The 24,610-nt window shown below is 45.9% G+C and overlaps 1 protein-coding gene across 1 annotated transcript in view; it reads right to left on the bottom strand.

Moving 5' to 3' along the window:
* The window catches only part of ZFAT (zinc finger and AT-hook domain containing), a 224,205-nt gene extending 217,574 nt beyond the window's left edge, over positions 1-6,631 (bottom strand). Inside the window, exon 1 of the mRNA XM_017499885.2 lies at positions 6,291-6,631. Within this exon, the coding sequence (XP_017355374.1) occupies positions 6,291-6,309 (19 nt within the window). The 5' untranslated portion in view covers positions 6,310-6,631. The remainder of the gene's footprint in view (positions 1-6,290) is intronic.
* Between the last annotated feature and the right edge of the window lie 17,979 nt (positions 6,632-24,610).

The following is a 24,610-nucleotide window of genomic DNA, read 5'->3' as shown; positions in this document are numbered from 1 at the left end:
AAAAAAAAAAAAAAATTAATAAGCAATAATAATAATGACCCTAAAGGGCAGAGAAATGGCAGCAACTCCTGAAGAAGAGGCCCACCAGCAGGGATACACGGAGACTATCCAACACTAAGAAGTGTAGGGCACTTTGGGAGCCAGATGTAAGGCTGAGGGCCCCACAGGGTCGTGGGGTGAGCCTTATGCTCTGCTGAGGCGCAGGATCCGAGAAATAAAGAGACAGGACACAGAAGTACAAAGAAAACACAGCTGGGCTCGGGGGGGCCACGTCACCTATAAGCAGAGTCAGGCGAGGCCCCGAATGTCCAGAAGCATCAGTATTTACTGTGTATAGGTTAGGGGGCAGGGCAGTGAGTGAAATCATCTTTAAGGACAGTGATAGGGTCGTGAGCAATAAAACATAGGGTCCACCCCCATTAGGTCACCTAGGCCAGGAGGTGGACAGTGCACAGCAAGGGGCCTGTTCCCACGAAGGCAAGAGCCGTGTGCAGTAAGGCGTCCACCCCCATTAGGTCACCGAGGCTTGAAGGTGGGCCGTGCGCAATGAAGAGGGTGCAGTGCGCAATACGTCTATCTATGGAAAACTACTTCTAAGATTTATGGGAGGATGCTTTAAGTCACATAGCAATGACAGAGCTGTCAAGGTTACGGCCACCTTCTGGCAGCTTCCAATGGGTTCTATGGGAAGATGCTTTTCAAGCAGCACAGTAGCAAGAGCTAATAAAGTTCACAGTTACCAAGGTGAACTGCCGCTCTGAGGGCAGACTTCCACAAGAACTTGAGCAAGGTCCTACAACTCCTTTATCAGGAGGAGTGGCCCTTGCCCCAAGCCTGCCATACAGCAGGTATCTTTACGATACTGAATGCTGCCGCCTGGGCCATGGATTCTTGTCCTGGTATAACTGTTTTGCCCTTAATTCATGCTCCGCACTGTGTCTGCTCTAGGCATTCCTCCGATTATAAGCTGCTTATTCCTTAATTCATGCTCTGTACTGTGTCCACTCTAGGCATTCCTCTGATTATGAACTAGGATATAATTATAGATATATATGTAGGAAAATATTCTTTAGGCACCCATACTATCAACTATTATATGATTATATACAGAGGATTATATAAAGGGAGACTTCAAGCCCTATTTCTATAAACTACTATATGATTATGTAAAGGGTTATATAAAAGGAAATAGCTGAATAGAAACACTATAAAGTGTGATATTCCTCAAGCTCTAACTGTGCCAGGGTTCTGCTTAGCTCTCATTCCTCGGTGCCTGTATGGAGGGTTACCCACAAGAAGGAAGTCAGTTAGGGCTCTACAAGAAGGCTTGGGGCTGAATCAAAATGCCCTCCAGAGATGTCAGGACACCCCAAGCTCTCCCTGGGCCTTGGCTGCAGGCCCTATGGCTGAGCTGGTCCTCTTTTCTCCCACTGCCCACTATGGATGCCGCACTTTTCGAAATTGGAGAACACTGCATTAAGTGACATACGCCAGCACGGAAGGACAAACACTGCATGTTTCCTTATATGTGAACTATAAAACAATGGAGCTCAAAAAAGCAGAGAGTAGAATGGTGGGTATCAGAGCTTGAAAATGTAGGAAAAAATGATGATCAAAGGGTATAAAGCCTCAATTAGACAACAGGAATAGTTTTCTTTGAGACATATTGTACAGCATGGTGAATATAGTCATAATGTACATTTCAAGCTTGCTAAGAGTAAATTTCAAATGTTGACTTACCACAAAATGATACTAGTTGAGGTAATAGATAGGCTAATCAGCTTGATTTAATTATTCCACATTGTACTCATAAATCATAACATCACATTATGCCCCATAAAGAAAAAAACTATAATTTGTCAAGTTGCAGGTTTTTTTAATTTAAAAAAAGAAAACTATGTTACCCAATTTTAAATCCCTGTTTTTCTACTAATATGCCAAGCATTATCTTTACAAGCAGACTCAATTATCTATGTATTTTGTACTCCTCGAAACAAAAGGAAGCAACTTCAAACCTGTAGCAGGTGTTTAAAATGCCTATTTTGCTTTGCTCTGCTTTCTTTTTTCTCTTTTAAAAAAATTGCTCGGCTGGGCCCAGTGGCTCACATCTGTAATCCCAGCACTTTGGGAGGCCAAGGAAGGCAGAATTCCTGAGGTCAGGAGTTCAAAACCAGCCTGACCAATATGGTGAAACCCCATCTCTGCTAAAAAGACAAAATGAGCTGGGCGTGGTGGCACATGCCTGTAATCCCAGCTACTTGGGAGGGTGAGGCAGGAGAATCACTTGAGCCCGGAAGGCAGAGGCTTCAGTGAGTCAAGATCGCACCATTGCACTCCAGCCTGGGCAACAAGAGTGAAACTCCATGTCAATAAATTAATTTTTTTAATGACTTATTTAAAAAAAAAAGATTTACTTGGCCTGGCACAGTGACTCAAGCCTGTAATCCTAGCACTTTGGGAGGCTGAGGCAGGCAGATTGCTTGGGCTGAGTTCAAGACCAGCCTGGTCAACCTGGTGAAACCCCATCTCTACAAAAAATACAAAAATTAGCCGGGTGTGGTGGCGCACCCCTGCAGTCCCAGCTATTCTGGAGGCTGATGTGGGAGGATGACCTGAACCTGGGAGGTTCTGCCTTTCCATCCACAAATGCTTTCAAGAAGTGAGTGGATGGCAATGCGCACTGGGAAGACTGGTTCTAGGAAGCAAAAAACAAATCTCATTTCCTGAATGCCATCAGTAGCCATCTGTGACAGGGCTGTGTCTCCTTTGCCAATGAAGGGACTGGGGTTCCAAGGGCTCTGTGACCTCCCTTAGGTCAGGAATCTGGTGAGAAGCAGATCTCTGGGCCCAGAGCACATGCTCTTTCCACCCTCCTAAGTGTTCCAGCCCTTAAAGTTGATGCCTGCCCTTGAGAAATTGCAAAGACAGTGAAAGTTTAACAGGGTAAACAGCTGAGAAGAAAGGGAAAACTTAACTCGAGGCTAAATCTCTTCTACATAATTAAATCAGTCCAACTTGGTGCAGAGTTTTTCAGAGGCTGCATGCTTAAAACTATCTATAAAAAGAAATGCAATTAAGGAGACTTTTTAATATATCTGATTCTTGACTGCCCTTGCTCTAGGCAAGACCTTAATTCTACTTAAGGATAGCTATCTTTGAAAAGTTATGTAAATTGCAAGGTAGGGGGAGAAAAGAAAACAGGAACCCTTTCACCAGGGGCAAATGAGAAGCCCGCTGAGAAGGGAGCACAGTGGTAACAGAGCTCCAGCTCACACAATGGCAATCTCAGCTCATTTGCCACCTACAGCTGTGCCCTGTAGACTACATGCAACTCCACCTCATTTTCATTCATTGTATTCCCTTTCCTAAACTAACCAAAACAGGAAACTCTTTTCAGAAATTAGCTGACCATAAGTTGACAGTAACACGTTGTAAAATATGATCTTTTCTCATTTGGTACAGCTGGAAATTGAAGAAAACTTCAACATGTGTCCAGGGTTCTTTTTTTAAAACTCTTAGGTAAATTCCAGAATTGGAGAAGTGGGCAACTGGGCGACTCATTCTCCCTCTACAAGCAACGACATAGGAGGAGAAAGGCACCAATCGAGAAGACATCATTGCATGTTTTTCAAAATGGAGTCACACATGTCAAACTCTAACAAAATGGAGCCAGAGGACAGAAAGAAAGGGCCCTCGTGAAAGTATGCCAATGACAGGAACTATGCCAGGAATTCCTTGGAGCCACAGTATTCCAGATAAGCCTGTTGCTTGCACAGGACACTTACCTGGTGTGCCTGTCTCCAATGGACTAATGCCAACTCCTGCAATAAGCCTCTGTCACCAATGGTTTTTGTTTCAAAACTGCTTACTTCCCTTTTTGGTCTTTAAAAAAAAGCTGCCATTTGCTCCAACTTCTTTGGAGGTACCTATGATTCAGCATAGCACACGTATCTAAATTGTAATCCCCTATTATTCCCAAACTACAGTTTCAGTATTCCATATCTGAAATGTTTGGGACCAGAAGTGTTTAGAATTCTGGATTTTTTTGGATTTTGAAATATTTGCATATACACAGTGAGATAACCTGAGGATGGGACCCAAGTCTAAACATGAAATTCATTTATGTTTGATGCACACCTTATACACAGTCTGAAGGTAACTTTACAATATTTTTAATTTTGATCATGAAACAAAGTTAGCATACAATGAACCATCAGAAAGCAAAGGTATCGCTATCCCAACCACGCATACAGGCAATCTGTGGTTGTCTGGCATTGCCATCATTCCTGACTCTGAATTTATATGCTACCAATAAGACAATAACTTTCTTACACTTATTCACACATAAGTCCTTACCAGTAAAAAATACGACACACCATTGATACAGCGAAAAACAAGGTGTTCAAGGTACCTAAGCAGCACAGCAGCATCAACAGAACACCTGCATCTGCTGCTAAACAACAAAACAACAGACAATGGCTGGCTTTCAGTCCACTGTTCAGCCTGCATTTCTGAGTGTTAACAGCATCGTCTTTACAGTTGTGCAGCTGCATTTGAAAAAAAAAATAGAGATGGGGGTTTCACTGTACTGCCAAGGCTGGTCTTAAACTCCTGGACTCAAGCGACCCTCCCACCTCAGACTCCCAGAGTGCTGGGATTACGGGCGTGAGCTACTGCGCCCAGCTATGCAACTGCATTTCTACTGAGAACCTTCACAGGTCAGATATAAGATTTTCCACTGTGGCCTCATGTCAGTGCTCAATGTTTCAGATTTTGGAGCATTTCAGATTTCAGATATCTGGATTTGGGATGCTCAACCTGTATTTGGAGAGTAGGTCTCTCTGGTGCTTATTTTAGGCAAACATAAGATAGCTTGCCTGAATTAGCTGGGCACCACAGCTAATCAGAGCACCTGTAGTCACAGCTACTTGGGAGGCTGAGGCGGGATGATTACTTGAGCTCGGGAAGCAGAGGTTGCAGTGAGCCAAAACTGCACCACTGCACTTCGGCCTGGGTGATAGAGCAAGACTCCATCTCAAAAAATTTAAGGAATTTAAATTCTAAAACAGCACACTTGGTATAGCTCAGCTCTCCTGACCCACTAGTCGGTTCTGGGCCCACTCTGTCACTCCAGGACACATTAACCTACATCTAACACAGCAGCAGGTGGAGGCAGGACTGCGACTGGCACTGCTCTTTACCCCTGCCGGGTGTGCAGAGGGCTCCTTGCAAAGCTGTTATTTAAACTAAAGTCAGAAAAGGTGCCCCTGGGGTTAGAGGTAGTGACCTTCCTTCAGCATGGAGACACAGACTACAGATGTTTCAACAGATGAAATGGTAGGCTCAGAAGATAAAAATGGAGAGAGGCAGCTGTGCAGGGTAAGTCCCAGTGACATGACATTTCCATCTCCAAAAGGTCACTTGGGCTCCAGCAAAAAAAAAAAAAAAAAAAAAAAAAAAAAAAAAAAAACAGATTGATTGATGGGCTGGCGTGATCACTTAGCACGTTCGTTCTTTCATTCACTAAGTACATACTGCACAGTTACATGAGCCAAGCCCTATTCTAAGAGGATGGAGGTATAAGTCAGGTGAGCCGCAGTAGTTTGAATTTTAGCCCAAGTTGGAGGAAGTTAATTTTTAAAGCCCCAGTTCTGCCATTTTTAAACTGTATAAAGTTGACCTCTCTTAACTTCTGTTCCGCTTAATAAATGACCTACAAATTAGAGTTCTCAAGACAGCTGAGCAGCAAAACGTGTGAAGTCAGTGCCCAAATGTGGAAGCTTGTGGTAATTACATGTGAAGGACCCCAAGCTCAAGGTTAAATGACTTGCACTGGGTGTCAAGTAGATCTGTCACTCTTATAGGTCCAGCCGACGGCCGGGAAGCCTGCAGGAAGCACGCATTTCGCCGAGGAGGAATCTGAGGCCGGGGAAGAAGGAAGCCCCGCCAAGGTCGACTCAAAAAGCTGGCACCGCCGGGATTCGAACCTCGCGCACACTGAGCTTCGTCGCTGGCGCGCGCCCCGACGCCACCCGTTACCGTGGAAACAGCTGGGCGCGTGCTCTCCCACTCGCTCCTTCCTTGTTTTTTTTTTTTTTTGCGGCGGGATACCCCAGCGACTGAACGTGAGCCGCAGGACGCAGCTACGTTCGCTCTCCTCCCCAGACCCGGATCCCTCCGCGGCCGGCGGCCGGCGCGCGGCTTCCCGACGCGACGCTCGAAACGGCTTCCCGCACGCTGCGCCCCACCCCCACCCACCCAGCCTCACCCCAACCCCCAGCCCGGCTCACCTGCCGCCCGCGTCTCCATGGCAACGCCCCCACCGCGGAGGAAAAAAAAGCTTCGGTCTCTTCTGGGCCCCCTCCCGTGCCGACCGAGAAGCCGGGGCGCCCCACTGACGCTTCGCTCTTTATTTTTATTTTTTTAAGAAAAGAGCCGGCGAGGTTATGGCGAATCTGCGGCATCCAACATGGCGGATGGAGTCTTCGCCCTCCTCCCCACGGGGCGCAGACGCCTGCGTAGCGGACGTCCGCCTCGGGTGACCCCCCCACCCCTCAACTCCGCCGGCGCCCAACGCAGTCCGGCAGGGCCAGGCTAACGCGCATGCTCGCAGCCGGAGGCCGTGCTTTTTATCCCGCTGCGCGGATTCGGCCGCTCAGCGTTTAGAGCCACGCCCAGGGAGGGGCCCTCGGGAGGGCCGGAGCACGGATCTCGGGATCGGGAGTCTGCGGTGATGTCGAGCCTTTGCCAGCGCCACCCTAGACCAGCGGCTTGTGCAAGGAGGGTTCTGGGTGCGCTCCTCGTCCCAGCTCTGCCTCTCACAACCCCAAGTTTGGGGCAGCGAATTAACTTTTATTGGTCTCAGTTTACTGATTTGTCCATGGGCTGCTCACAGCCTGCATCCTGCTCAAAGCTGCAGCGTTTCCCGAAGTGCTGGGACCACCCGGCTGGGTTTTAGGGAGTACAGAGAGCACTGAGCGCCCTAAGATCAGACGAGACAAGGCGACTTCCTCCTCTTTCTTCTCTTTGTCCCGCAACAATTCTGCGCTGGGCGTGCGCCCCTCCAACACTCGCTCATTCATTTCCCTGCTTTTGGCGCAGCCTAGGACAGGCAGCTGGGTCTGGTGGAAATTTAAGGACCTTGTTTTTGGTTTTGGTGTTAAGGTGTTTAGCTTCAACACTGTAGCCCTCGGCTCAAATGACATCTTCCAGCCCCTAGCCCTCACCCTTCTGAAACCCATCTAAAGTAACGCTCCTAAGACACTTCATAGTTTCTGGGTACCGTAGCATCCATTCCTGCCTGACATTATCTCCCTCCCTTACCTCTGTCGATCTTGATCACCGCTTAAGCCTCAGAAACAACTGGGCCTGACAGTTATTTCATGAGTAGTGAGTTGATATGGCTATGTTCTAAGGTCATTTTCTGTTTATGACGTTTTTCACTTATAGTAGTCATAAAGTTTTTTAATTGTTTACATTTTCAAAAATTAGTCAACTTAAAATGGTGTATGTCATGCAGAGACATTCCCCCCACCCCACCCCCAAAAAATGTAAAAGCAGACCTCAAGAGGCTGAAGTTTGGGAAACTGATTTGGTTTCCTGGTTCCCCTGAAATGCTAGTCTTTGTTCTTCTTTTCCTGGAATAACCCTTTTTGGTTGCTGCTCAACATGAGATTCTCAGGCAGCCCTGAAGCTCACACTTCGTGTTCCCACAGCTGTGGTAGAACTGGCCTAGCTCCGTTCCCCGTTTCTCTGTTTGCACAGCCTCCTTCCTCACTAGACTGAGCTTCCTGAGCAGCCCTTACAGGTCCTTTTCATTTAGTCTTCCCAGTGCCTACTGCATAGTAATATTTACTGAATGAACATTCTTTCTGGGGGTCACTTATTTTTTAGGAGGAAAACTCCCTTGGGCATTGACCCTCAGGATGACTCATCTGATTTCTCAGGAGCCTTCCTGTCTGCTCCTTAACCCTGTTCTTGGGAAATACAGAACCATGAAAAGACCCCAGAGTTGTCCAGTCCGTTAAATATATGCTCACAGATATAGCCTCCTCCCTCCTCTGCCTTCATTTCATCCTCGAAATCTGGAAGATTAAGTTGGGCGATGTGATTATTGTTCTTTTCCAGATGAGAAAAAGGAATGTTCAGGTCAAATGGCTTCCTGAGATCACACAGCAAGCTAGTGAAGAGCCAGCCGTGGACCTCGCCTCTCCATGCCGTCTTCCTCCCACCACCACATCTGGAATGTACCCAAACTGCCCCCCTGGCCTCCGGGAGAGCCTCCAAGAGAGTCAGATCCAAGACTGCCAGCAAGCTGCTGCACAGCCACCACATCCTCCACCATAAGAGAGATGGCGAGGTGGAGCTCATCAGAATCTTAATTTGGAAATGAACTGCTCAAAAAGCTGCATTGATGAGCTTTTCCTTTTAGAATTATAAATATTTACAATAATCATTATTTTGCTGTGAATCGATTTCTGTCAGGCAATTAGAGTTGTCCTGGTCTGCTGACAGTATTGGTTTTGTGCCGGTTTGCCTTTCTAGCAGCAGCATTTAAATGGTATTCATTGATTAGCAGATGGATTGCTCCTAGGTGTTGTGACCAAACAAATTTTGGAAATGAAGCAATTTAAAATTTTTCTCAAAACCCAATTACCTCAGAATACAGAAGACAAATTAAAAGAAGAAACTGTGTACTGTGGATGATGGTTCTGGGTTAATTATTTGGAAAGCTATGATTTTCTCTACTATTCCCATGGCATTTTCTTCCTCCTACCCATTCATCATTCAGAGAAGAGTTACTGAGCACCTATTATTACTGGAAACTGTCCTGGCCATAGGCAGATGGAAATGACAATGAGATGGCTCCTTTCTGTGGGGAATCCAGGTTTGTAAATGGGGAGATGAGTCCACAGCTGGCTCTTCCATGGCCTTATTATGTGATTCGTAAATTTTCAATCAGCAAACATCTTTATTCTTTCTCTTTGCCAGTAGTATTTCAAAATGCCTTCAATTAATGAAGACACATTTGTGGAATTGGATGTAAATCACCCAGAAGTATATAATTAATGGCAACCTGCTTCAGTGATGGTTCCTAGAGGAGAGTGGCTTTCCAGCTGCCCACTGGTGGCAGTTGGCCTCTTGAAGCTCAAATTCGAATGAATTGTGTTGATAAATTTATCGACATGAAATGGCGCTTGGTTATATAAGAAATATAATTAATTTGCACAACTGAATATATTTGTGTCAACAATTTTGTAATTATATCCAATATCTTTATGAGAAATAAACACTTACATGAAAACAATAGTTTAGGGACATAATTTCATAAGATGCTTTCTTGAAAGCAGGTTCTGATAAAGGATACATAGAGGCGATCTCAAAATAATGGGTCTTGGCTGGGCGTGGTGATTCATGCCTGTAATCCTAACATTTTGGGAGGCCAAGGCTGAAGGATTGCTTGAGCCCACGGGCTCAAGGCTGCAATAACCTATGATCATGCCACTGCACTCCTCCAACCTGGGCAGCAACAAAGTAAGACCCTGTCTCTAAAATTAAAAAAAAAAAAAATATATATATATATATATATATATATATATGTATGTATGTATATACACACACACACCCACACACATATATTAATGGACCTTAAGGCATCCAACAATGATAAAATCAGAGTTGAGAATAATCAGTTTGGGTTAAGAGTTAAAAATCTAAATAGGCACATTGTAAAAATAATCCACTTAAAAATCATATAAAAGAGAAGGACATAGTAATACTAGAATTAGATGAGCAATCTCACTGTGAACATAACTACAACCTTAAGAAACAGCATCGTTTCCACCTGTCTTTTCAGTGGCCCCGGAGTGCCATCACATCCCCAGTCTGCCTGTGCATTCCTGCGTGTACTGTCAGTACCCAAATATTAATCTCCGTAGTGGTTTTCATTAGCAGTGGCCGGGGCTCCTGCAAAGAAACTGATTCCATGTGTGGGATTAAGGGAACATCAGAATGGCCTGAAACATCTTGCTATTCTCAGAAAACCTGGTTCCTTCCAAAAATTCTGGGTTAATGCTGAAAGGACAAAGGAGCAGGCAATGACAATTTGCATATCACAACAACCGTAGATCTATGTTTGTTGATCTACAAGTTGACTCTATGAAAAGCTGTGAGGCTTTACTGATAAAATTGTATGTACAAAATACACATATAACTGTAATTACAAAACTAGTTACAATTCAAAGAAAGGGTAAAAATAGGATATTTTAGTAAATAGAGACTTTTAATAAATATGAGATCCTATTTCTTACTTGAAGTTCTCTATGTCTGTTTATGAAATGGTATATTTGTATAAGTTCGAGGGGCAGATAAGTTTACTAACAGAAAGTCAAAGACTTCCAGAAGACTAGGAACCGTGCCAAAACCAGGAAGGGCAGGTCAGGACCAGTGGTCTCATAAATAACCAGGTAAAAGGGGGGCTCAATAATTTATGTTTCAAGTTAATGGATTAGCCAGATGTCCTAAGGGAGAAGCTGATAGATTAAACTGCTATATGGCCCTGCTAATTTTAATGAAATGCTAATGATGCATAATGAAGGTTATTGTAAACTGTGGCAGAACATCATGTACCCGAGACTTCATGCACGTGGGAGTGAAGATTGCAAGAACTTGTTGTAAGTCCTGTGAACGTAACAGTTGAAATGGTCTGAGGGACCCCCAACCAGCCAATGTGCGCTGCCACCAAGAATCCACCAGTCAAGGCCCATGGCTGCCATTCAGTGCACCTGGGAAGGAGATCATCTTTCTCTCTGCCATCCAATAAGTGCAATCCTGAAAAAATTTAAAATATGTATTGTAGAGATGACAAAGAAATTGGTCAAGTCAATAACACCTTTTTTTTGGACACAGAGTCTTGCTCTGTCACCCAGGCTGGAGTGCAGTGGTGGCAAGATCCCGGCTCACTGCAACCTTCACCTCCAGGTTTCAGACCACCTGCCTCAGACTCCCAAGTAGCTGGGATTGCAAGCACTTGCCACCACCCCCAGCGAATTTTTGTGTTTTTAGTAGAGATGAGGTTTTACCATGTTGGCCAGGCTGTTCTCGAACTCTTGACATCAAGGGATCTGCCGCCTTGGCCTCCCAGAGTACTGGGATTACAGGCGTGAGCCACACACCCAGCCTAATAACAACTGTTTTTACAAAATTAAGGTATGTGTGCAGTAAAAACTTTTGTGTTAAATTTTAAAGTGTTTGAAGCATTTTGAAATTACATTCAACAGTTACATTGAAAAAGATTAACTGTGTAAATGTTTAGACAAAATTTATTTTGAAAGTTTTAATTAATAGTTGTATTTAAATAGTTTAGGGATAAAGGTGACTATATAACAAATTTTCTTTAAATCAACTATGAGTGGGACTAACAGACCCATGATAAAAAAAAAAAAAAGGGACAGGGAGTGGAATTTGGATCCCAGCAAAGTAAAGGAAAACCAGGAGAGCTACCAGAGCCTAGCACTGTTGGGGTGTACAGCTGGGACCCACTAAACAGTTGTTGAAGAAAGGGAGAAGGGTTGGAGGCAGGGAAAGATGGAGTGAGGGATTGAGGAAAAGGAATAATACATAAATAAGCATTTATTTGTAGTTGTAGTGTAAACAGCACTGCTTTGGATGTTCAGAAGAGAGAAAAAGTATTTCAAATAAAGCATGGCATCTGGTATCAATACGAGAGGGCTGGTTAAATGGATGGTTCAGCCATACGTGGAAATACAACGTGGTGGTTTGAAAGAATGAGAGTGGCACATGTGGAGACCCAGGGTGTGCTCTGCAATGCATCCTGGAGCAAAAAGAGCCAGGTGCAGGACAGCATCTGGAGCACAGCACACTGTCACTTGTGAACATGATTGTACATGCATACAGAAGCTGAAAATGTGGAAAGATACTGGCCATAGGGCGGACAGCTTTGGAGACAATGTCTGGGCCAGGAGATCTGGCTCACGGGGATACTGACTTCCCTGAACGTTCTTTTGAAATATTGAGATGTTTTACCATAGGCGTATACTGCCTTTTCAGGGACGAAAGGGGAGGATTTGGAAGCCCAATCTCTGGTCCTACTTTTATTACTCAGTAGCTTTGACTTTGGACAAGTAACTTATCTGCAAGGTGCTTCCTTTCTCTGGGAAGTGGAGGTGTTGAGTCCCACATCAGGGGTTGGTGGAAGAGAAATGAGACAGGAGCTCAAAAAGTGCAGTTGAGTGCCGTGGGTGGGGGTGAATCAGGGGTTCTCAGCCCCTTTGGGGACCGCAGAAGTTCAGCAGCAGCAGCAGCAGCAAGAGTGACAGCCAACACATGGGGTGGTGTTTGACTTAAGGGCTCCCACCAGTCAGCCGCAGAACTCGAAAAAGTCACCTCAAAGTCTCTGTATTTCAGTTCTTTTATCTGCAAAAGAGCAGCGGTGGGAGAGTGGAAATTATACTAGATGGTTCACTTCAGCTAAAAACGGACCAGAAAACATGATTTTAATATTGGTTGGAAATGATTCAGTGCAATAACAGAGGCATAAAAAAAAGCCCCCAGGGGAGTTTACGGTACAGAGCCATCACTTCCAGCTGCAAATTTGCAGAGGAGAAGACGACATTGCGGAAAGGAGAAACTCGTGGTCTCTTTACCTAAGTCACCCACACCTTGATGCCAGGCACCTGTTCACTTTTTCAGCTGTTTTCGTAAAGTCCAACAGAAAGGAGAGGTACCTGGACAGTCTGTAAAATGGTGGCCCCCAAGGAACTATGCCTCCTTGTAATCAAATCCTAGTGTAATCCTCTCTGACACTGACTTTGGGATTGGCCATATGACTTGCTTTCGCCATGGGACACAAACACAGCACAAGCACAGACTTGATAAGCACTTGCACACTGGGTCTTTGGACACCGCCTCTGGAAGCCAGCCTCCATGCTTCCAGGAAGCTCAAACCAAACTACCAGATGACAAGAGGACATGGAGAGGAAACCCAGAGGACAGGAGTCCTCATGGGCATCCAGGTCTTAGCTGTTCCCCAGCCAATGCAGCCACATGGGCGACCTCGGCAACCCTGTATTATGCAAAAGACTTACCCCGCTGAAGCCAGTCTACCCACAGGATTGCAAAACATGGTAACCTGTTGTTGATTTAAGCCACTAAGCATGGGAGTAGTTTGTTGGGCAGCAATAGGTAACTTTGTCTTGTGGGAAGCTAGGATTTCCATTTCAGGGAGGGTTATGAGAGTTGCTGAGTCCATTTGTAAGAAGGACGCAATCTTAAGCTTGCTTCCCCAGTATTTCAGTTTCAGGGAGTCCATTTGGGGGAAGCTAGGATTTCCATTTCAGGGAGGGTTTCGAGAGTTGCTGACTCCTTTTGGGGGAAGGATGTAGTCTTAAGCTTGCTTCCCCAGAAGCAAAAGGGGAATGAGATAAACAGACCTTTGGTTGTTTGGCTTCAAGCTGTCTTTCAACCAAAGAAACTTTACTGAAGAAAAAAGGAGAAACTTGGCTGAGATCTGAAGTGTGATGAGAATATGGATCAGGGAAGACAGGCCAGGAGGCCCCTCTGAAAGTAGGAAGCCACAGAAGCAGCAGTGCCAAGGAGGACAACCCAGGGTGGCCCTGGCTGCAAGAGGACACCTTGCTGAAAGCACCACAGGTGGCAGTAAGCAGACATTTTCCAGAAGAATCCTGAAGGCAAATACTCTGTTCTGCTCTCAGCAAACCCATGCAACTGTCAGACCACGTACTCCACAGAGTCCAGAGGTAGCTGCGGTGGGGGTGAATCTTCCTGATGCTGCCAAAGTAAGTGGAAATCAGATGGAATAAAATAATATGGTGGCATGGGCCCAGCCTTCTAGGGGCTTCCACACCCGTCATCCCACATACCCTTCACACCATCCTGTAGGGTCGGGAGAGCATGAATAAAAAGCCTCCTCCCCAAAATGAAAGAACAGAGAACAAAAAGGGCTAAGGGACTTTGTGAGGCCACGCAGCAATCTGGGACCTCATCCATCCCAGGTCTTTCTGCTGTGCCTCTATCATCCCCTCGTCCAGGGAGGGTGGCGGCTCTGCATGTGTTTAGTCGGAAGTGTGGGGTGAGAGCAGCCACTGGAAAGAAAGCCCCGTTGTGACAAGGTTGTGCCCTGAGCTGCCTGGCCCACTCACCCCGCTGCCTGTGTTCCACCCAGGCGGGCTGCGTGTCCCAGGGTTTCTGCTGAGCAACTGGTCAGCATGCTGCTGAGCACCCAGGCCCCATGTGAAATGATCAGCTGCTTTCCTTCTACCAGTGCCAGCTGCTGCAGCTGCCAGCCTCTGCCTAGCCTCCACCACTGATGCTGCTGTAAGAGGAAGAAGATTCCCGTCTTAACAGAGTTACTCGCTGTTAAAGGAAGAAGATTCCCATCTTAACAGAATTCTCATGCATGCCTTTCAAACCGAGGAGCTCACGGGTTGTTGGAAGAGGATGACACAGAGCGGAGGCCACCGCACTCAGCTGTTTACAGTGCACATACACGATTCATCTCAAACCAGACAAGCAGTGATTCACCTGATGGCTCGCCATGTCTCAGAGATGCCAGCTGTCTTACAACTCTGAGCCTCTGCATGTGTCTAGAACATTTTACCCAGATTTCTCTACCTGCTAGACTTTTTTCCGTCCTTCAAAACTCAGACAAAATGTCCCTGCTCTGTGAAGCCCTCCTTTCTTCCCAGGCGGCTCCCATAGCACCTTTCCGTGATTCTTACATACTGCACCATATCTGTTAATGTGCTTGACTTCCCTGTTGAACAGGGCGCTCCTGCAGGCCAGCAGCAGGGACTGACTCACCTCCCTGTGCCCTCTTCCCAGCAGATGACCTCAGCCCTCATGGTTGAAGCAGTTGGTAGGGAACTGACGATCTGGTGTAAGGAAATTTTAAAAACTGTCAGCAAGTTCACTGAATAACATTTGGGGGAAATTCACTATGAAAAACGGAGCAGGCCATCCATTCATTCCGTAAGCACTTATGGAGTGCCTACCAAGTGCCCAAAGTGTGCTCCAAAGATGCACCGGGGAGGCCAGAGCATCTGTCCTCAGATACAGATGTCACAGCCCCGTGGAGGAAGTGATGCCTAACAAGGTGAGTGCCATACAGTGCAGCACTCATGGGAGAGAACCGCTCTGGAGTAAAGGCAAGGGGACAGGGTCCACCCGAGGAGTCCGGAAGATGTGGGAAGCACAATGCAGCGGGGTGGAGAGTCCCTAGGAAGAGTGCCTCAGGCAAGAAATAGCCTGCCAGTCACCGGGGATTTTGGTCATAAGGGGAGGCAAGAAGGTAAGAAAACCGGGTTTGCCCCATCGCAGTCAAGAGTGGCTCTCTTGGCCAGCCTTACTGAAGTGGTTGTTTTGAGTTGTTCTCGCCAGCCCCCACTGACAACAAAAGCGGACTGTGTACAAGCTCTCACCTGGTCAGACCCTCGTAACTGGCAGCTTACATTGTCAAGACAGCTGCTTGCACAGCTGGCCCAAAAGGCAAATAAGAAACGATCTATGGTGTCACCTCGAGTGCCTCCAAATCACTGAGCACATGCTGAGAGCCCACCTCTCACATTGCAGATGAGGAAGCAGAGGAAGGGAGGGAGCTGTCTAAGACCACACCGCAGGATAAGCATTGGGTGACAGGGCAGGAATCAGGCACCTGGGGAGACAGAGCTGCAAAGGACACCGTCCTCAACAGTGAGGCCTTGCAATGTGTTACTTACTGAACTGTGCCCCCTTTAACTCGTATGTTGAAATCCTGTACCCCCAGTGCTTTCAAATGTGACTGCCTTTGAAGATAGGGCCTTTAACAAGGTTATTAAGATAAAATGAGGTCATATGAGTGGACCCTAATCCAATATGACCAGCGTTCTTATAAAAAGAGGAAATTAGGACAGAGACACATAGAAGACACAGAGAAAAGATGGCCATCTACGAGCCACTATCTGCAAAAGAGGCCTCAGAATGAACCCAGCCCTGCTGACACTTTGATCTTGGACTTCTAGCCACTAGAATGGTGAGGACATAAATTCCTATTGCTTCAGCCACCCAGTCTGTGGTATTTGTTACACCAGCCACAGAAAACTAGTACAGAACCCTTGAGAAACAGACGTGAACACTACTCATGAGCCCTGGAGTGACAGGGATTCTAGCGAGCTGCCTGACTGCAGCAGCACTGTGAAATCCCAGCCCCCAGGATTGCCGGGCACCTGCCTCATATCACCACACTCCAGCTCAGCTCCTTGGCAGCCAGGGCCCCAGCAGGAGGCAGAGGGCACCCTCAAGCTGGGCAATTGGAGGAACGTTTAATGAAGGGGCTCTTTACAAAGGTGTGGACAGGGTTTAGGGAGGTCAGAGAGAAACGATGCAGACTTCTGCATCCTCCCCTCACACCAGGCCTGCAGGCATGCAGAGGGAGTGCCTACTAGAACCCAGGGCCAGGACAGGGCCTGCGCAGAGGAGTCCGCCTTCAGCAAGACAGTCCACCAACACTCCACGACTCAGAGAGGGAGACTGAGGTATAAATGCCCAGACCTTACTCCCCTCCCACCCTCCTGGTTTCCTGCCAGAGTCCCCCCTTGTCTGAAGCCAACTTGAAGACACCTTTTGAGGACCCCTTCACTGTTCCAGGACCGTGGGGTCTGAGCCTCTGGGGTCAGTCACCTCCCTAACCTCCCGCATACAACTTGATGAGCACACATTTCAACCTGTAATAGGACAGACAAGCAGAACCCCTCTTCAGAAGCACATTTATGAAGTTCCCACAGTCACTGGCTCAGAGAGGAATGCTGCTGTAACAGCTGAGAGAAAACTGATAACCCTGAAAAAAGTGTCCATGGAAATCTCAAACCCCGCCCATTGTTTAAAAACAGCGTCTCGCATAAAAGAAGTGACGGATTCGTTTCTTTCATTATGCTGCATCAAGCTATCCGTGGACAAAAACCTACTGGGCTACTTGTTCACTTTACAGCCTGACTTGATTCACTTCCATTCTTAGGAGGCAGGGGTAGCATTTGGTGGGCATCTCTTGATGCATAATCTCATGCCAGTTTCTATAAACAGGCTCAGCTGCCATCTGCATAGGAACTCCAGAGAAAGGACATGTGAAGAAACTTTCAGACTGTGCATTGGTTCGCCGTCTTTGGCTACCACACCCCTGTTGCACACCCAGAGGGTGATGGCAGCTGCCCTGTAAATTATTCGGTGGGCATCTTGAGAGGCAGGGAGATACAGTGACCTCTAAGCCCAGTCAAGGCATAGCAGAGGGAAGGACTGTGTAAAATGGGTGACCCAGGGTGACATTTGTCAATAGGTGCAGTGTGCACACTGGCTAATGTGAAAGAATGCTTGCCCCTGATGTGCCAGGGGTTACCCCTTTAATTTCAGAGAAAGGAGATCCTGGGAGTTTGGGGCTCGTAGGCTATACTGGTGAAAGTAGGTGAGAGTATGGGGCCACAGGGACAGGGCTCAGAGCAGCTGCTATTTACTAAATCACTAAATAGGGAAAGATTTCATTAGTATAATAACCACCATGACCATAACTCATGTATATGGATTGAACAGAAGCCCTGCTGGTAGGTGGCCAACCGGTCCTGGGTGGTCTGGGCCTTTCCTGGTTTCATCATGGGAAGTCCCAGAACCTCTTTAGCGCTGCCCTGGGTGTCATTCTATCAGTTATGGTACCTGCCGGTCAGGTTACTCAGCACAAGCTGGCAGCCTTCAAAGGGGAGCTGTCTATACCAAGGGGGAAAATCTCCTCCCTTCCCCTTGCAGAGTCCATGGGCGGTGGGGGAATTCACCCCACATTCCCCAGTTAAAGCCCTGCTTCATTTGCTTTGAATGAAGTCCAAGCGGTTCTCACCCACGGAGGTCCTTGGCAACCAAGCTCACCTCTCCACCTGTGCTTTCCACCACAAGCTCAGTTCCAGCTGCACCTCTGCAGGTTCTTAAAATCACCACCATGGGGCCGTGCTGGAGAAAACAGTCCCCTATCTGCTCCCACCCCTGCTCCCCTTTGCAGATCTCCCTCCAGCTCTCTGGGATGGAAGTCATCTACTCAGAGACATCCCCAACCCTGCAGATTAAGGCTTGGGTCCTTCCTGCCTGTTTCCTGGGTGCACTGTACTGCCCCATCCCACGCATCATTATGGCTTGTTTAACTACCTTCTTCCTCAGAACTGCAGCTGCCTCAGGGCACAAGTTCAAGCACCTGGCAGAGTGGTGTATTACACTGATCTCGCATGGCTTTCAAGAAATATTTGAGACTCAGGAATTTATAAAGAGGATGCATTGGCTCATGGTCCCACAGGCTGTACGGGAAGCATAGCACTGGCATCTTCTCAGCTTCTGGGGAAGCCTCAGGATTGTAAGCCTTCTACAATCATGGCCGAAGGTGAAGGGGAAGTGGGCACATCTTACATACGAAGAGTAGGAGCAAGGGAGGGACAGGGAGAGGTGCTGTACACTTTTTTATTTTTTATTTTACTTTAGGTTCTGGGGTACATGTGCAGGTCATGCAGGGTCGTTGCATAGGTGCATACTATATCCGGCATTTCTCCCCATGTTAGCCCTCCCCACTCCCCGCTGTCCCTCCCCTATCCCCCCCCAACTAGCCCCAGTGTGTGATGCTCCTCTCCCTGAGTCCACATTATGGACTTATTGTTCAACACCCACCTATGAGTGAGAACATGCAGTGTTTGGTTTTCTGTTCTTGTGTCAATTTGCTGAGAATGATGGCGTCTAGATTCATCCAAGTCCCCACAAAGGACATGAACTCATTGTGTTTTTACGACTGCATAGTATTCTGTGGTGTATATGTGCTACATTTTCTTTGTCCAGTCGATCATTGATGGGCATTTGGGTTGGTCCCAGGTCTTTGCTATTGTAAACGGTGCTGCAATGAACATACGTGTACATGTGTCTTTATAGTAGAATGATTTACAGTTATTTGGGTATATATCCAGTAATGGGATTGCTGGGTCAAATGGAATTTCTATCTCTAGATCCTTGAGAAATCGCCACACTGTCTGCCACAATGGTTGAATTAGGTTACACTCCCACCAACTGCGTAAGAGTGTTCCTATTTCTCCACACCCTCTCCAGCATCTGTTGTCTGGCCAAGACAATCCTAAGCAAAAAGAACAAAGCTGGAGGCATCACACTGCCAGACTTCAAACTATACTATAAGACTACAGCAATCAAAACAGCATGGTACTGTTACCAAAACAGAGACATAGACCAATGGAACAGAACAGAGGCCTCAGATGCAACACCACACATCCACAACCATCCGATCTTTGACAAACCTGACAAAAACAAGCAATGGGAAAAGGACTCCATGTTTAATAAATGGTGTTGGGAAAACTGGCTAGCAATGTGCAGAGAGCAGAAGCTGGACCCCTTCCTGTCATCTTACACTAAAATCAACTCCAGATGGATTAAAGATTTAGACATAAAACCTAACACTATAAAAACACTAGAAGAAAATGTAGGCAAAACCATCCAGGACATAGGCATAGGCAAGGACTTCATGACTAAAACACCAAAAGCAACAGCAACAAAAGCCAAGATAGACAAATGGGATCTAATTAATGTAGATTTTCAGAGCTTCTGTACAGCCAAAGAAACCATCATTAGAGTGAACTGGCAACCAACAGAATGGGAAAAAAATATTTGCAGTCTACCCATCTGACAAAGGGCTAATATCCAGAACCTACAAAGAACTAAAACAGATATACAAGAAAAAAACCAAACAACCCCATTCAACAGACTTTTGAACAGACACTTTTCAAAAGAAGACATATATGAGGCCAAAAAACATGAAAAAATGCTCATCATCACTGGTCATTAGAGAAATGCAAATAAAAACTACATTGAGATACCATCTCACCCCAGTTAGAATGGTGCTGTACACTTTTATACAATCAAATCTCACAAGAACTCTATCAGGAGAACAGCACCAAAGGGATGGTGCTAAACCATTCACCAAGGATCCACCGCCATGATCTAATCACCTCCCATCAGGTCCCACCTCCAACCGGGGATTATAACTCAACATGAGATTTGGGTGAGGACACAGGTCCAGGCTATATCAAGTGGGCCTCCCATAAATATTGAGTGAATAAAACAACTAGGTAGGAGTTAAAGAAAGTGGCATGGGTAAATTGGAGCCCTTTTTAGTAAGTTAATTAAGCCATTGACCCTATGTACCCATACTCTGTATAAATAGGAAAGCTCTGCCTTCAGCTCACCACTCTGAGGCCAGGCTGGGTGGGGAAAGAAGCGGAGACCCAGGATTCGGTAATTACTGTGTGGTGGTTAATTGTTCATTAATCCATTCAATTCATTCATTCATTCTATCAATGAATGAATGAATGGAATGAATGAATTAGTGGATGTAACTCATTCCATTAACTTATTCCATTAATCCATTCTTTTCCTTTAAGATCCACGGTGTGCTAGGCACTGTCTAGGCTCTGGGGGTATCATGATGAGGGAGACAGACAAGAGTCCTCCTTTTGTGGGGCCTGGAATTGTTACCAGTGGCAAATTCGTGCAAGTCTTGCTTCTCAAAGGAAAGAATTCATCTGAGGAAGGACCCTTCCTCAGGACAAGCAGGAAGGGAAAGGAAGTAAAGTATACTTGGCAGAGGCCATGCGGGCTACTTGAGAGATTCAAGTGCCCTGTTTGACCTTTGATTTGGGGTTTTATGTGTTGGCGTATTTCCAGGGTTTTACATCTCTTCTCCCTTGAATTTTCCTTGGGGCAGGCTGACTGCATGAACAGTGGCCCGCCAGCACCTGGGAGGGGCCGCATGGGCAGTGTGTTTACTGAGGTTGTGCACGTGCTCACTGAGGCATTTTTCCCTCACCAGTCGCGTGTTCCTAGAGGAAGGTCAAATGTATCGGTTAAACGCCACCATTTTGCCTCAGTGCATGTGCTTGAGCCCACTCGCCCAAGTCCTGAGTCTAGCTCCTGAGATCTCATTGGGAAGTTGCTGATCACCAGCTTCAGGTTCTGGAGGGTGGGATTGAGATGGGGTCTCACTCTGTCACCCAGGTTGGAGTGCAGTGGTGCGATCTCAGCTCACTGCAAACTCCACCTCCCAGGCTCCAGCAGTCCTTCTACCTCAGACTCCTGAGCAGTTGGGACCACAGGTGCATGCCACCACACCCAGCTAATTTTTTTTTTTTTTATACAGATGGGGTTTTGTCAGTTTGCCCAGGCTGGTCTTGAACTCCTGATCTCAAGCAATCCACCACCTCCCAAAGTGCTGGGATTTACAGGTATGAGCCACCACACTGGGCTGGGTATTTTCTATCTATTGGGAGACTGGCTTTCTCTGGCGCTGGCTGTGATCAATTATTATTTTAGAGAGACAGTTTAACAACCACCTGACCATCAGCTGATGGTTGTCTAACCTTCCTGGGGGGACCCTTTCCTGCCCTGCCCACGTCTGCCTTGCTACCTGCTCTAACAGGATGGCTGACGCCAAACAAGCACAAGGTAATTTCACCTAAGGAGTGACACGAAGGGAATGAATTTTTGAAGTGGGTGAGCAGGAAAGGTCTCTGCAAGCAGGTGACATTTGAGCTGAAACCTGAGTGATGAGAAGGAGCCAGCCTGGTAGACACCTGAGAGAAAAGTGACCCAGATGGAGGAAGCAACTGGTGCCAGTGTCCTGAGGTCAGAACACTGCTGCATGTGAGGAGCCGAAGAACGGCTGTGAGGCAGGTTCATTCAGAGGCAGAGGAAAGGGCCCTGTTAGCACGCTTTTCCCTGTCTCCTCCATCTGCCTTTCTCTGTCTCTCTGATCATCAAAAACCTTGTGTCTCCTCCTCTCGTGGAACTGCCCTTTTGGGATTTCTATAGACTCTGAAGTATAAAACCAAATTTTGAAACATACTGCAAATTGGCCGGGTATGGTGGCTCACACCTGTAATCCCAGCACTCTGGGAGGCTGAGGTGGGTGGATCACAAGATCAGGAGATCAAGACCATCCTGGCTAACACGGTGAAACCCCGTCTCTACTAAAAATGCAAAACAATTAGTTGTATATGGTGGCACACACCTGTAGTCCCAGTTTTGCAGGAGGCTGAGGCAGGAGAATTGCTTGAACCCAGAAGGTGGAGGTTGCAGTGAGCCGAGATCATGCCACTGTACCCCAGTCTGGGCAACAGAATGAGACTCTGTCTCTAAATAAATAAATAAATAAAACATACTGCAAATTATAATGCTTTTTAAAGTACCACCTATTTACATGTCATGACAGTTTTGTGACTTCAAAATGAATAGGGCTTTTTTTTTTTTTTTTTTTTTTTTTTTTTTTTCCCAGTACTAAGGCTATCCATCTCTGTCAGGGGTGGGCAATCTTTTCCTCTAAAGGGTCAGATAGTAAAATATTTTCAATTTTGCAGGCCACAGGCTATCTGCTGAAGCCACACCACTCTACCCCTGTGAAAGCAGCCACAGGGAATGTAAATAAAAGTCTGTGGCTGTGTGCCAGTAAGATTATTTACAGAACCAGGTAGGAAGTGAGATTTGCCCCCAGGTTATGGTTTGCCAATCCCTAATCTACTTATCATAATTATAAATATCATTATCAAAAATACATTTCTTGTTATTTTAGCGATAACTATAGGCCAAGCAAACAAGAAAGTTCTGCCTTCAGCTCACCATTGTGAGGCCAGGCTGGGCAGTGGGGGCAGGGGGAGTAGAAGCAGAGACCCATGACTCAGTAATTACCGTGTGGAGGTTAACTGTTCGTTAATCCATTCAATTCATTCATTAGTTCTATCACTGAATGAATGAATTCATTTTTGTGTGCTCCTGTCTCCTGGTACTGAGCAGACATGCTGTACCAGGTACAATGTGAGTAATGAGCAGAGGAGCACCTGAAATGTATAATACCACACCTGGATATATCACCAGTGGTGCAATTCTATTTTTTAAAAATTGAGATTCCAATATTAAATGTTTTAAGTTTATGAAATGCTTTTCCTAAGGCCACGCCTAAGCCAGTTGGCCCTTCACAACTGACTGGTCTCGGTGGCTATTGTCAGCCTTCCAAGATCACAGGGAGGAAGGTGAGTGTCTGAAAGGCCCTGCTGGCAACCTCTGCCAGGGAGCACATACAGGGAAGGCAAGCCTCAAATGAAATTGTACAAAATGTGTATAAGCAAGCAGATGTAAAAATAGGCATGAAAGCTCTTCCTAAAAGTCGATGAGGTCCTACTTTGTGCCCTTTAAACTATCTAGTAAATCATGAAACGCTCATGTGAAGCAGATGCACCAATAATTTAGCAGCAGGGTTTAGCTAATCTTCTAGAGGGACTGGCTGGAAAATCCCCAGCTGCAAGTCCAGGGCACCACTCTGCAGGGCGAGAGCAGGCTGGGCTCAGCAGGCTCCTGCATCCCATCCATGCCAAGAGGTATGCCTGCAAAGATGTACACCAACCCAGATCCTGAACCACATTTACCACTGGTGAAAAATTAACCAAGATCTAATAATAGGTTTTGATAGCTTATAGCAGCACTCCTGAAGTTTGCATATCGAGCAAGGCTTCTAAATGTTAAAATTGCAGAGTCTACCTTAAAATCAACCTGCACACACATATATCAGGATGTTTATGCCAAAACATTTTAAAGTAAACTGTACTTTACATAACATATCTCTCTCCTCTTATTGTAAATTTTGATGCTTTGAAGAATTCATTCCTTTTTTCCAGTTACTCATTCTGGATTTTTTTTAAATGGAAGGCGAAAGAAAATATATGACTTTTTATTTTCAATTTTGAAGTTGTGGGAATATAGTATAATGTACTAATTATTATATACTAAATGTCACACTCAAAAGTTTAAAGTAATCCTTAAATATTCTTAGGAGAATTATACTATAAGGAAAGAAAGCATATCTTTTCCAATTAATAGTTTCATCTCAAACGAATACCGTTGTAAAGAACAGTGGCCTATAGCTCATAGATATGTCCAAACAAATTCATTAGATGAGCTGATTTCATATAATCTTTCTATAGCAGCAGTTTCCAGATATGGGCTTAATCAAAATGTAGAGCACATGAAAAATCAGGAAAAAAAAGAAAATTGTGCCATGTTTCAAAACCTGTTTGCACAAACATGCAATGTACATTTAACAGTTTTAGTGAAGGACTTAATATGGATCAGGTCATGAAGTAGTAGATGGACAACTTATTTTTACCAAATGAAATGGTCAGGATAATAACAACTTATTTAGCTGGATGTATGTTTATAGCACTCTGAAAAAGAGGTACAAAAGAACAACTGATTTAGTTAGCATTTGCTACATATAAACCACCCAACACTCAATGGCTTAAAACAACCACCATTTACTATTACAGTTCCTGTGCCTGGCATTAGGCTGGGGTTGGCTGATCTGGGCTGGGCCTGGCCAGGCCTGCTCATGCATGTGCAGGCTGAATGGGGATTCTGTTTGAGGCTGGGCTTGACTGGAGGACCTTAGCTGGGGGAACCCTGCTTCAGGTAGCTTCCATCTTTCATCTTTTCCCTGGGATAGCAAGTTAGCTTAGGTGTATCCTTCTCA

Source organism: Cebus imitator, unplaced genomic scaffold (genome assembly GCF_001604975.1).
Source record: "Cebus imitator isolate Cc_AM_T3 unplaced genomic scaffold, Cebus_imitator-1.0 Scaffold13, whole genome shotgun sequence".
In the NCBI taxonomy this organism is placed as follows: Eukaryota; Metazoa; Chordata; class Mammalia; order Primates; family Cebidae; genus Cebus; species Cebus imitator.
Note: the sequence above shows the minus strand (reverse complement) of the source record. Positions and strands in the feature narration are given on the sequence as shown.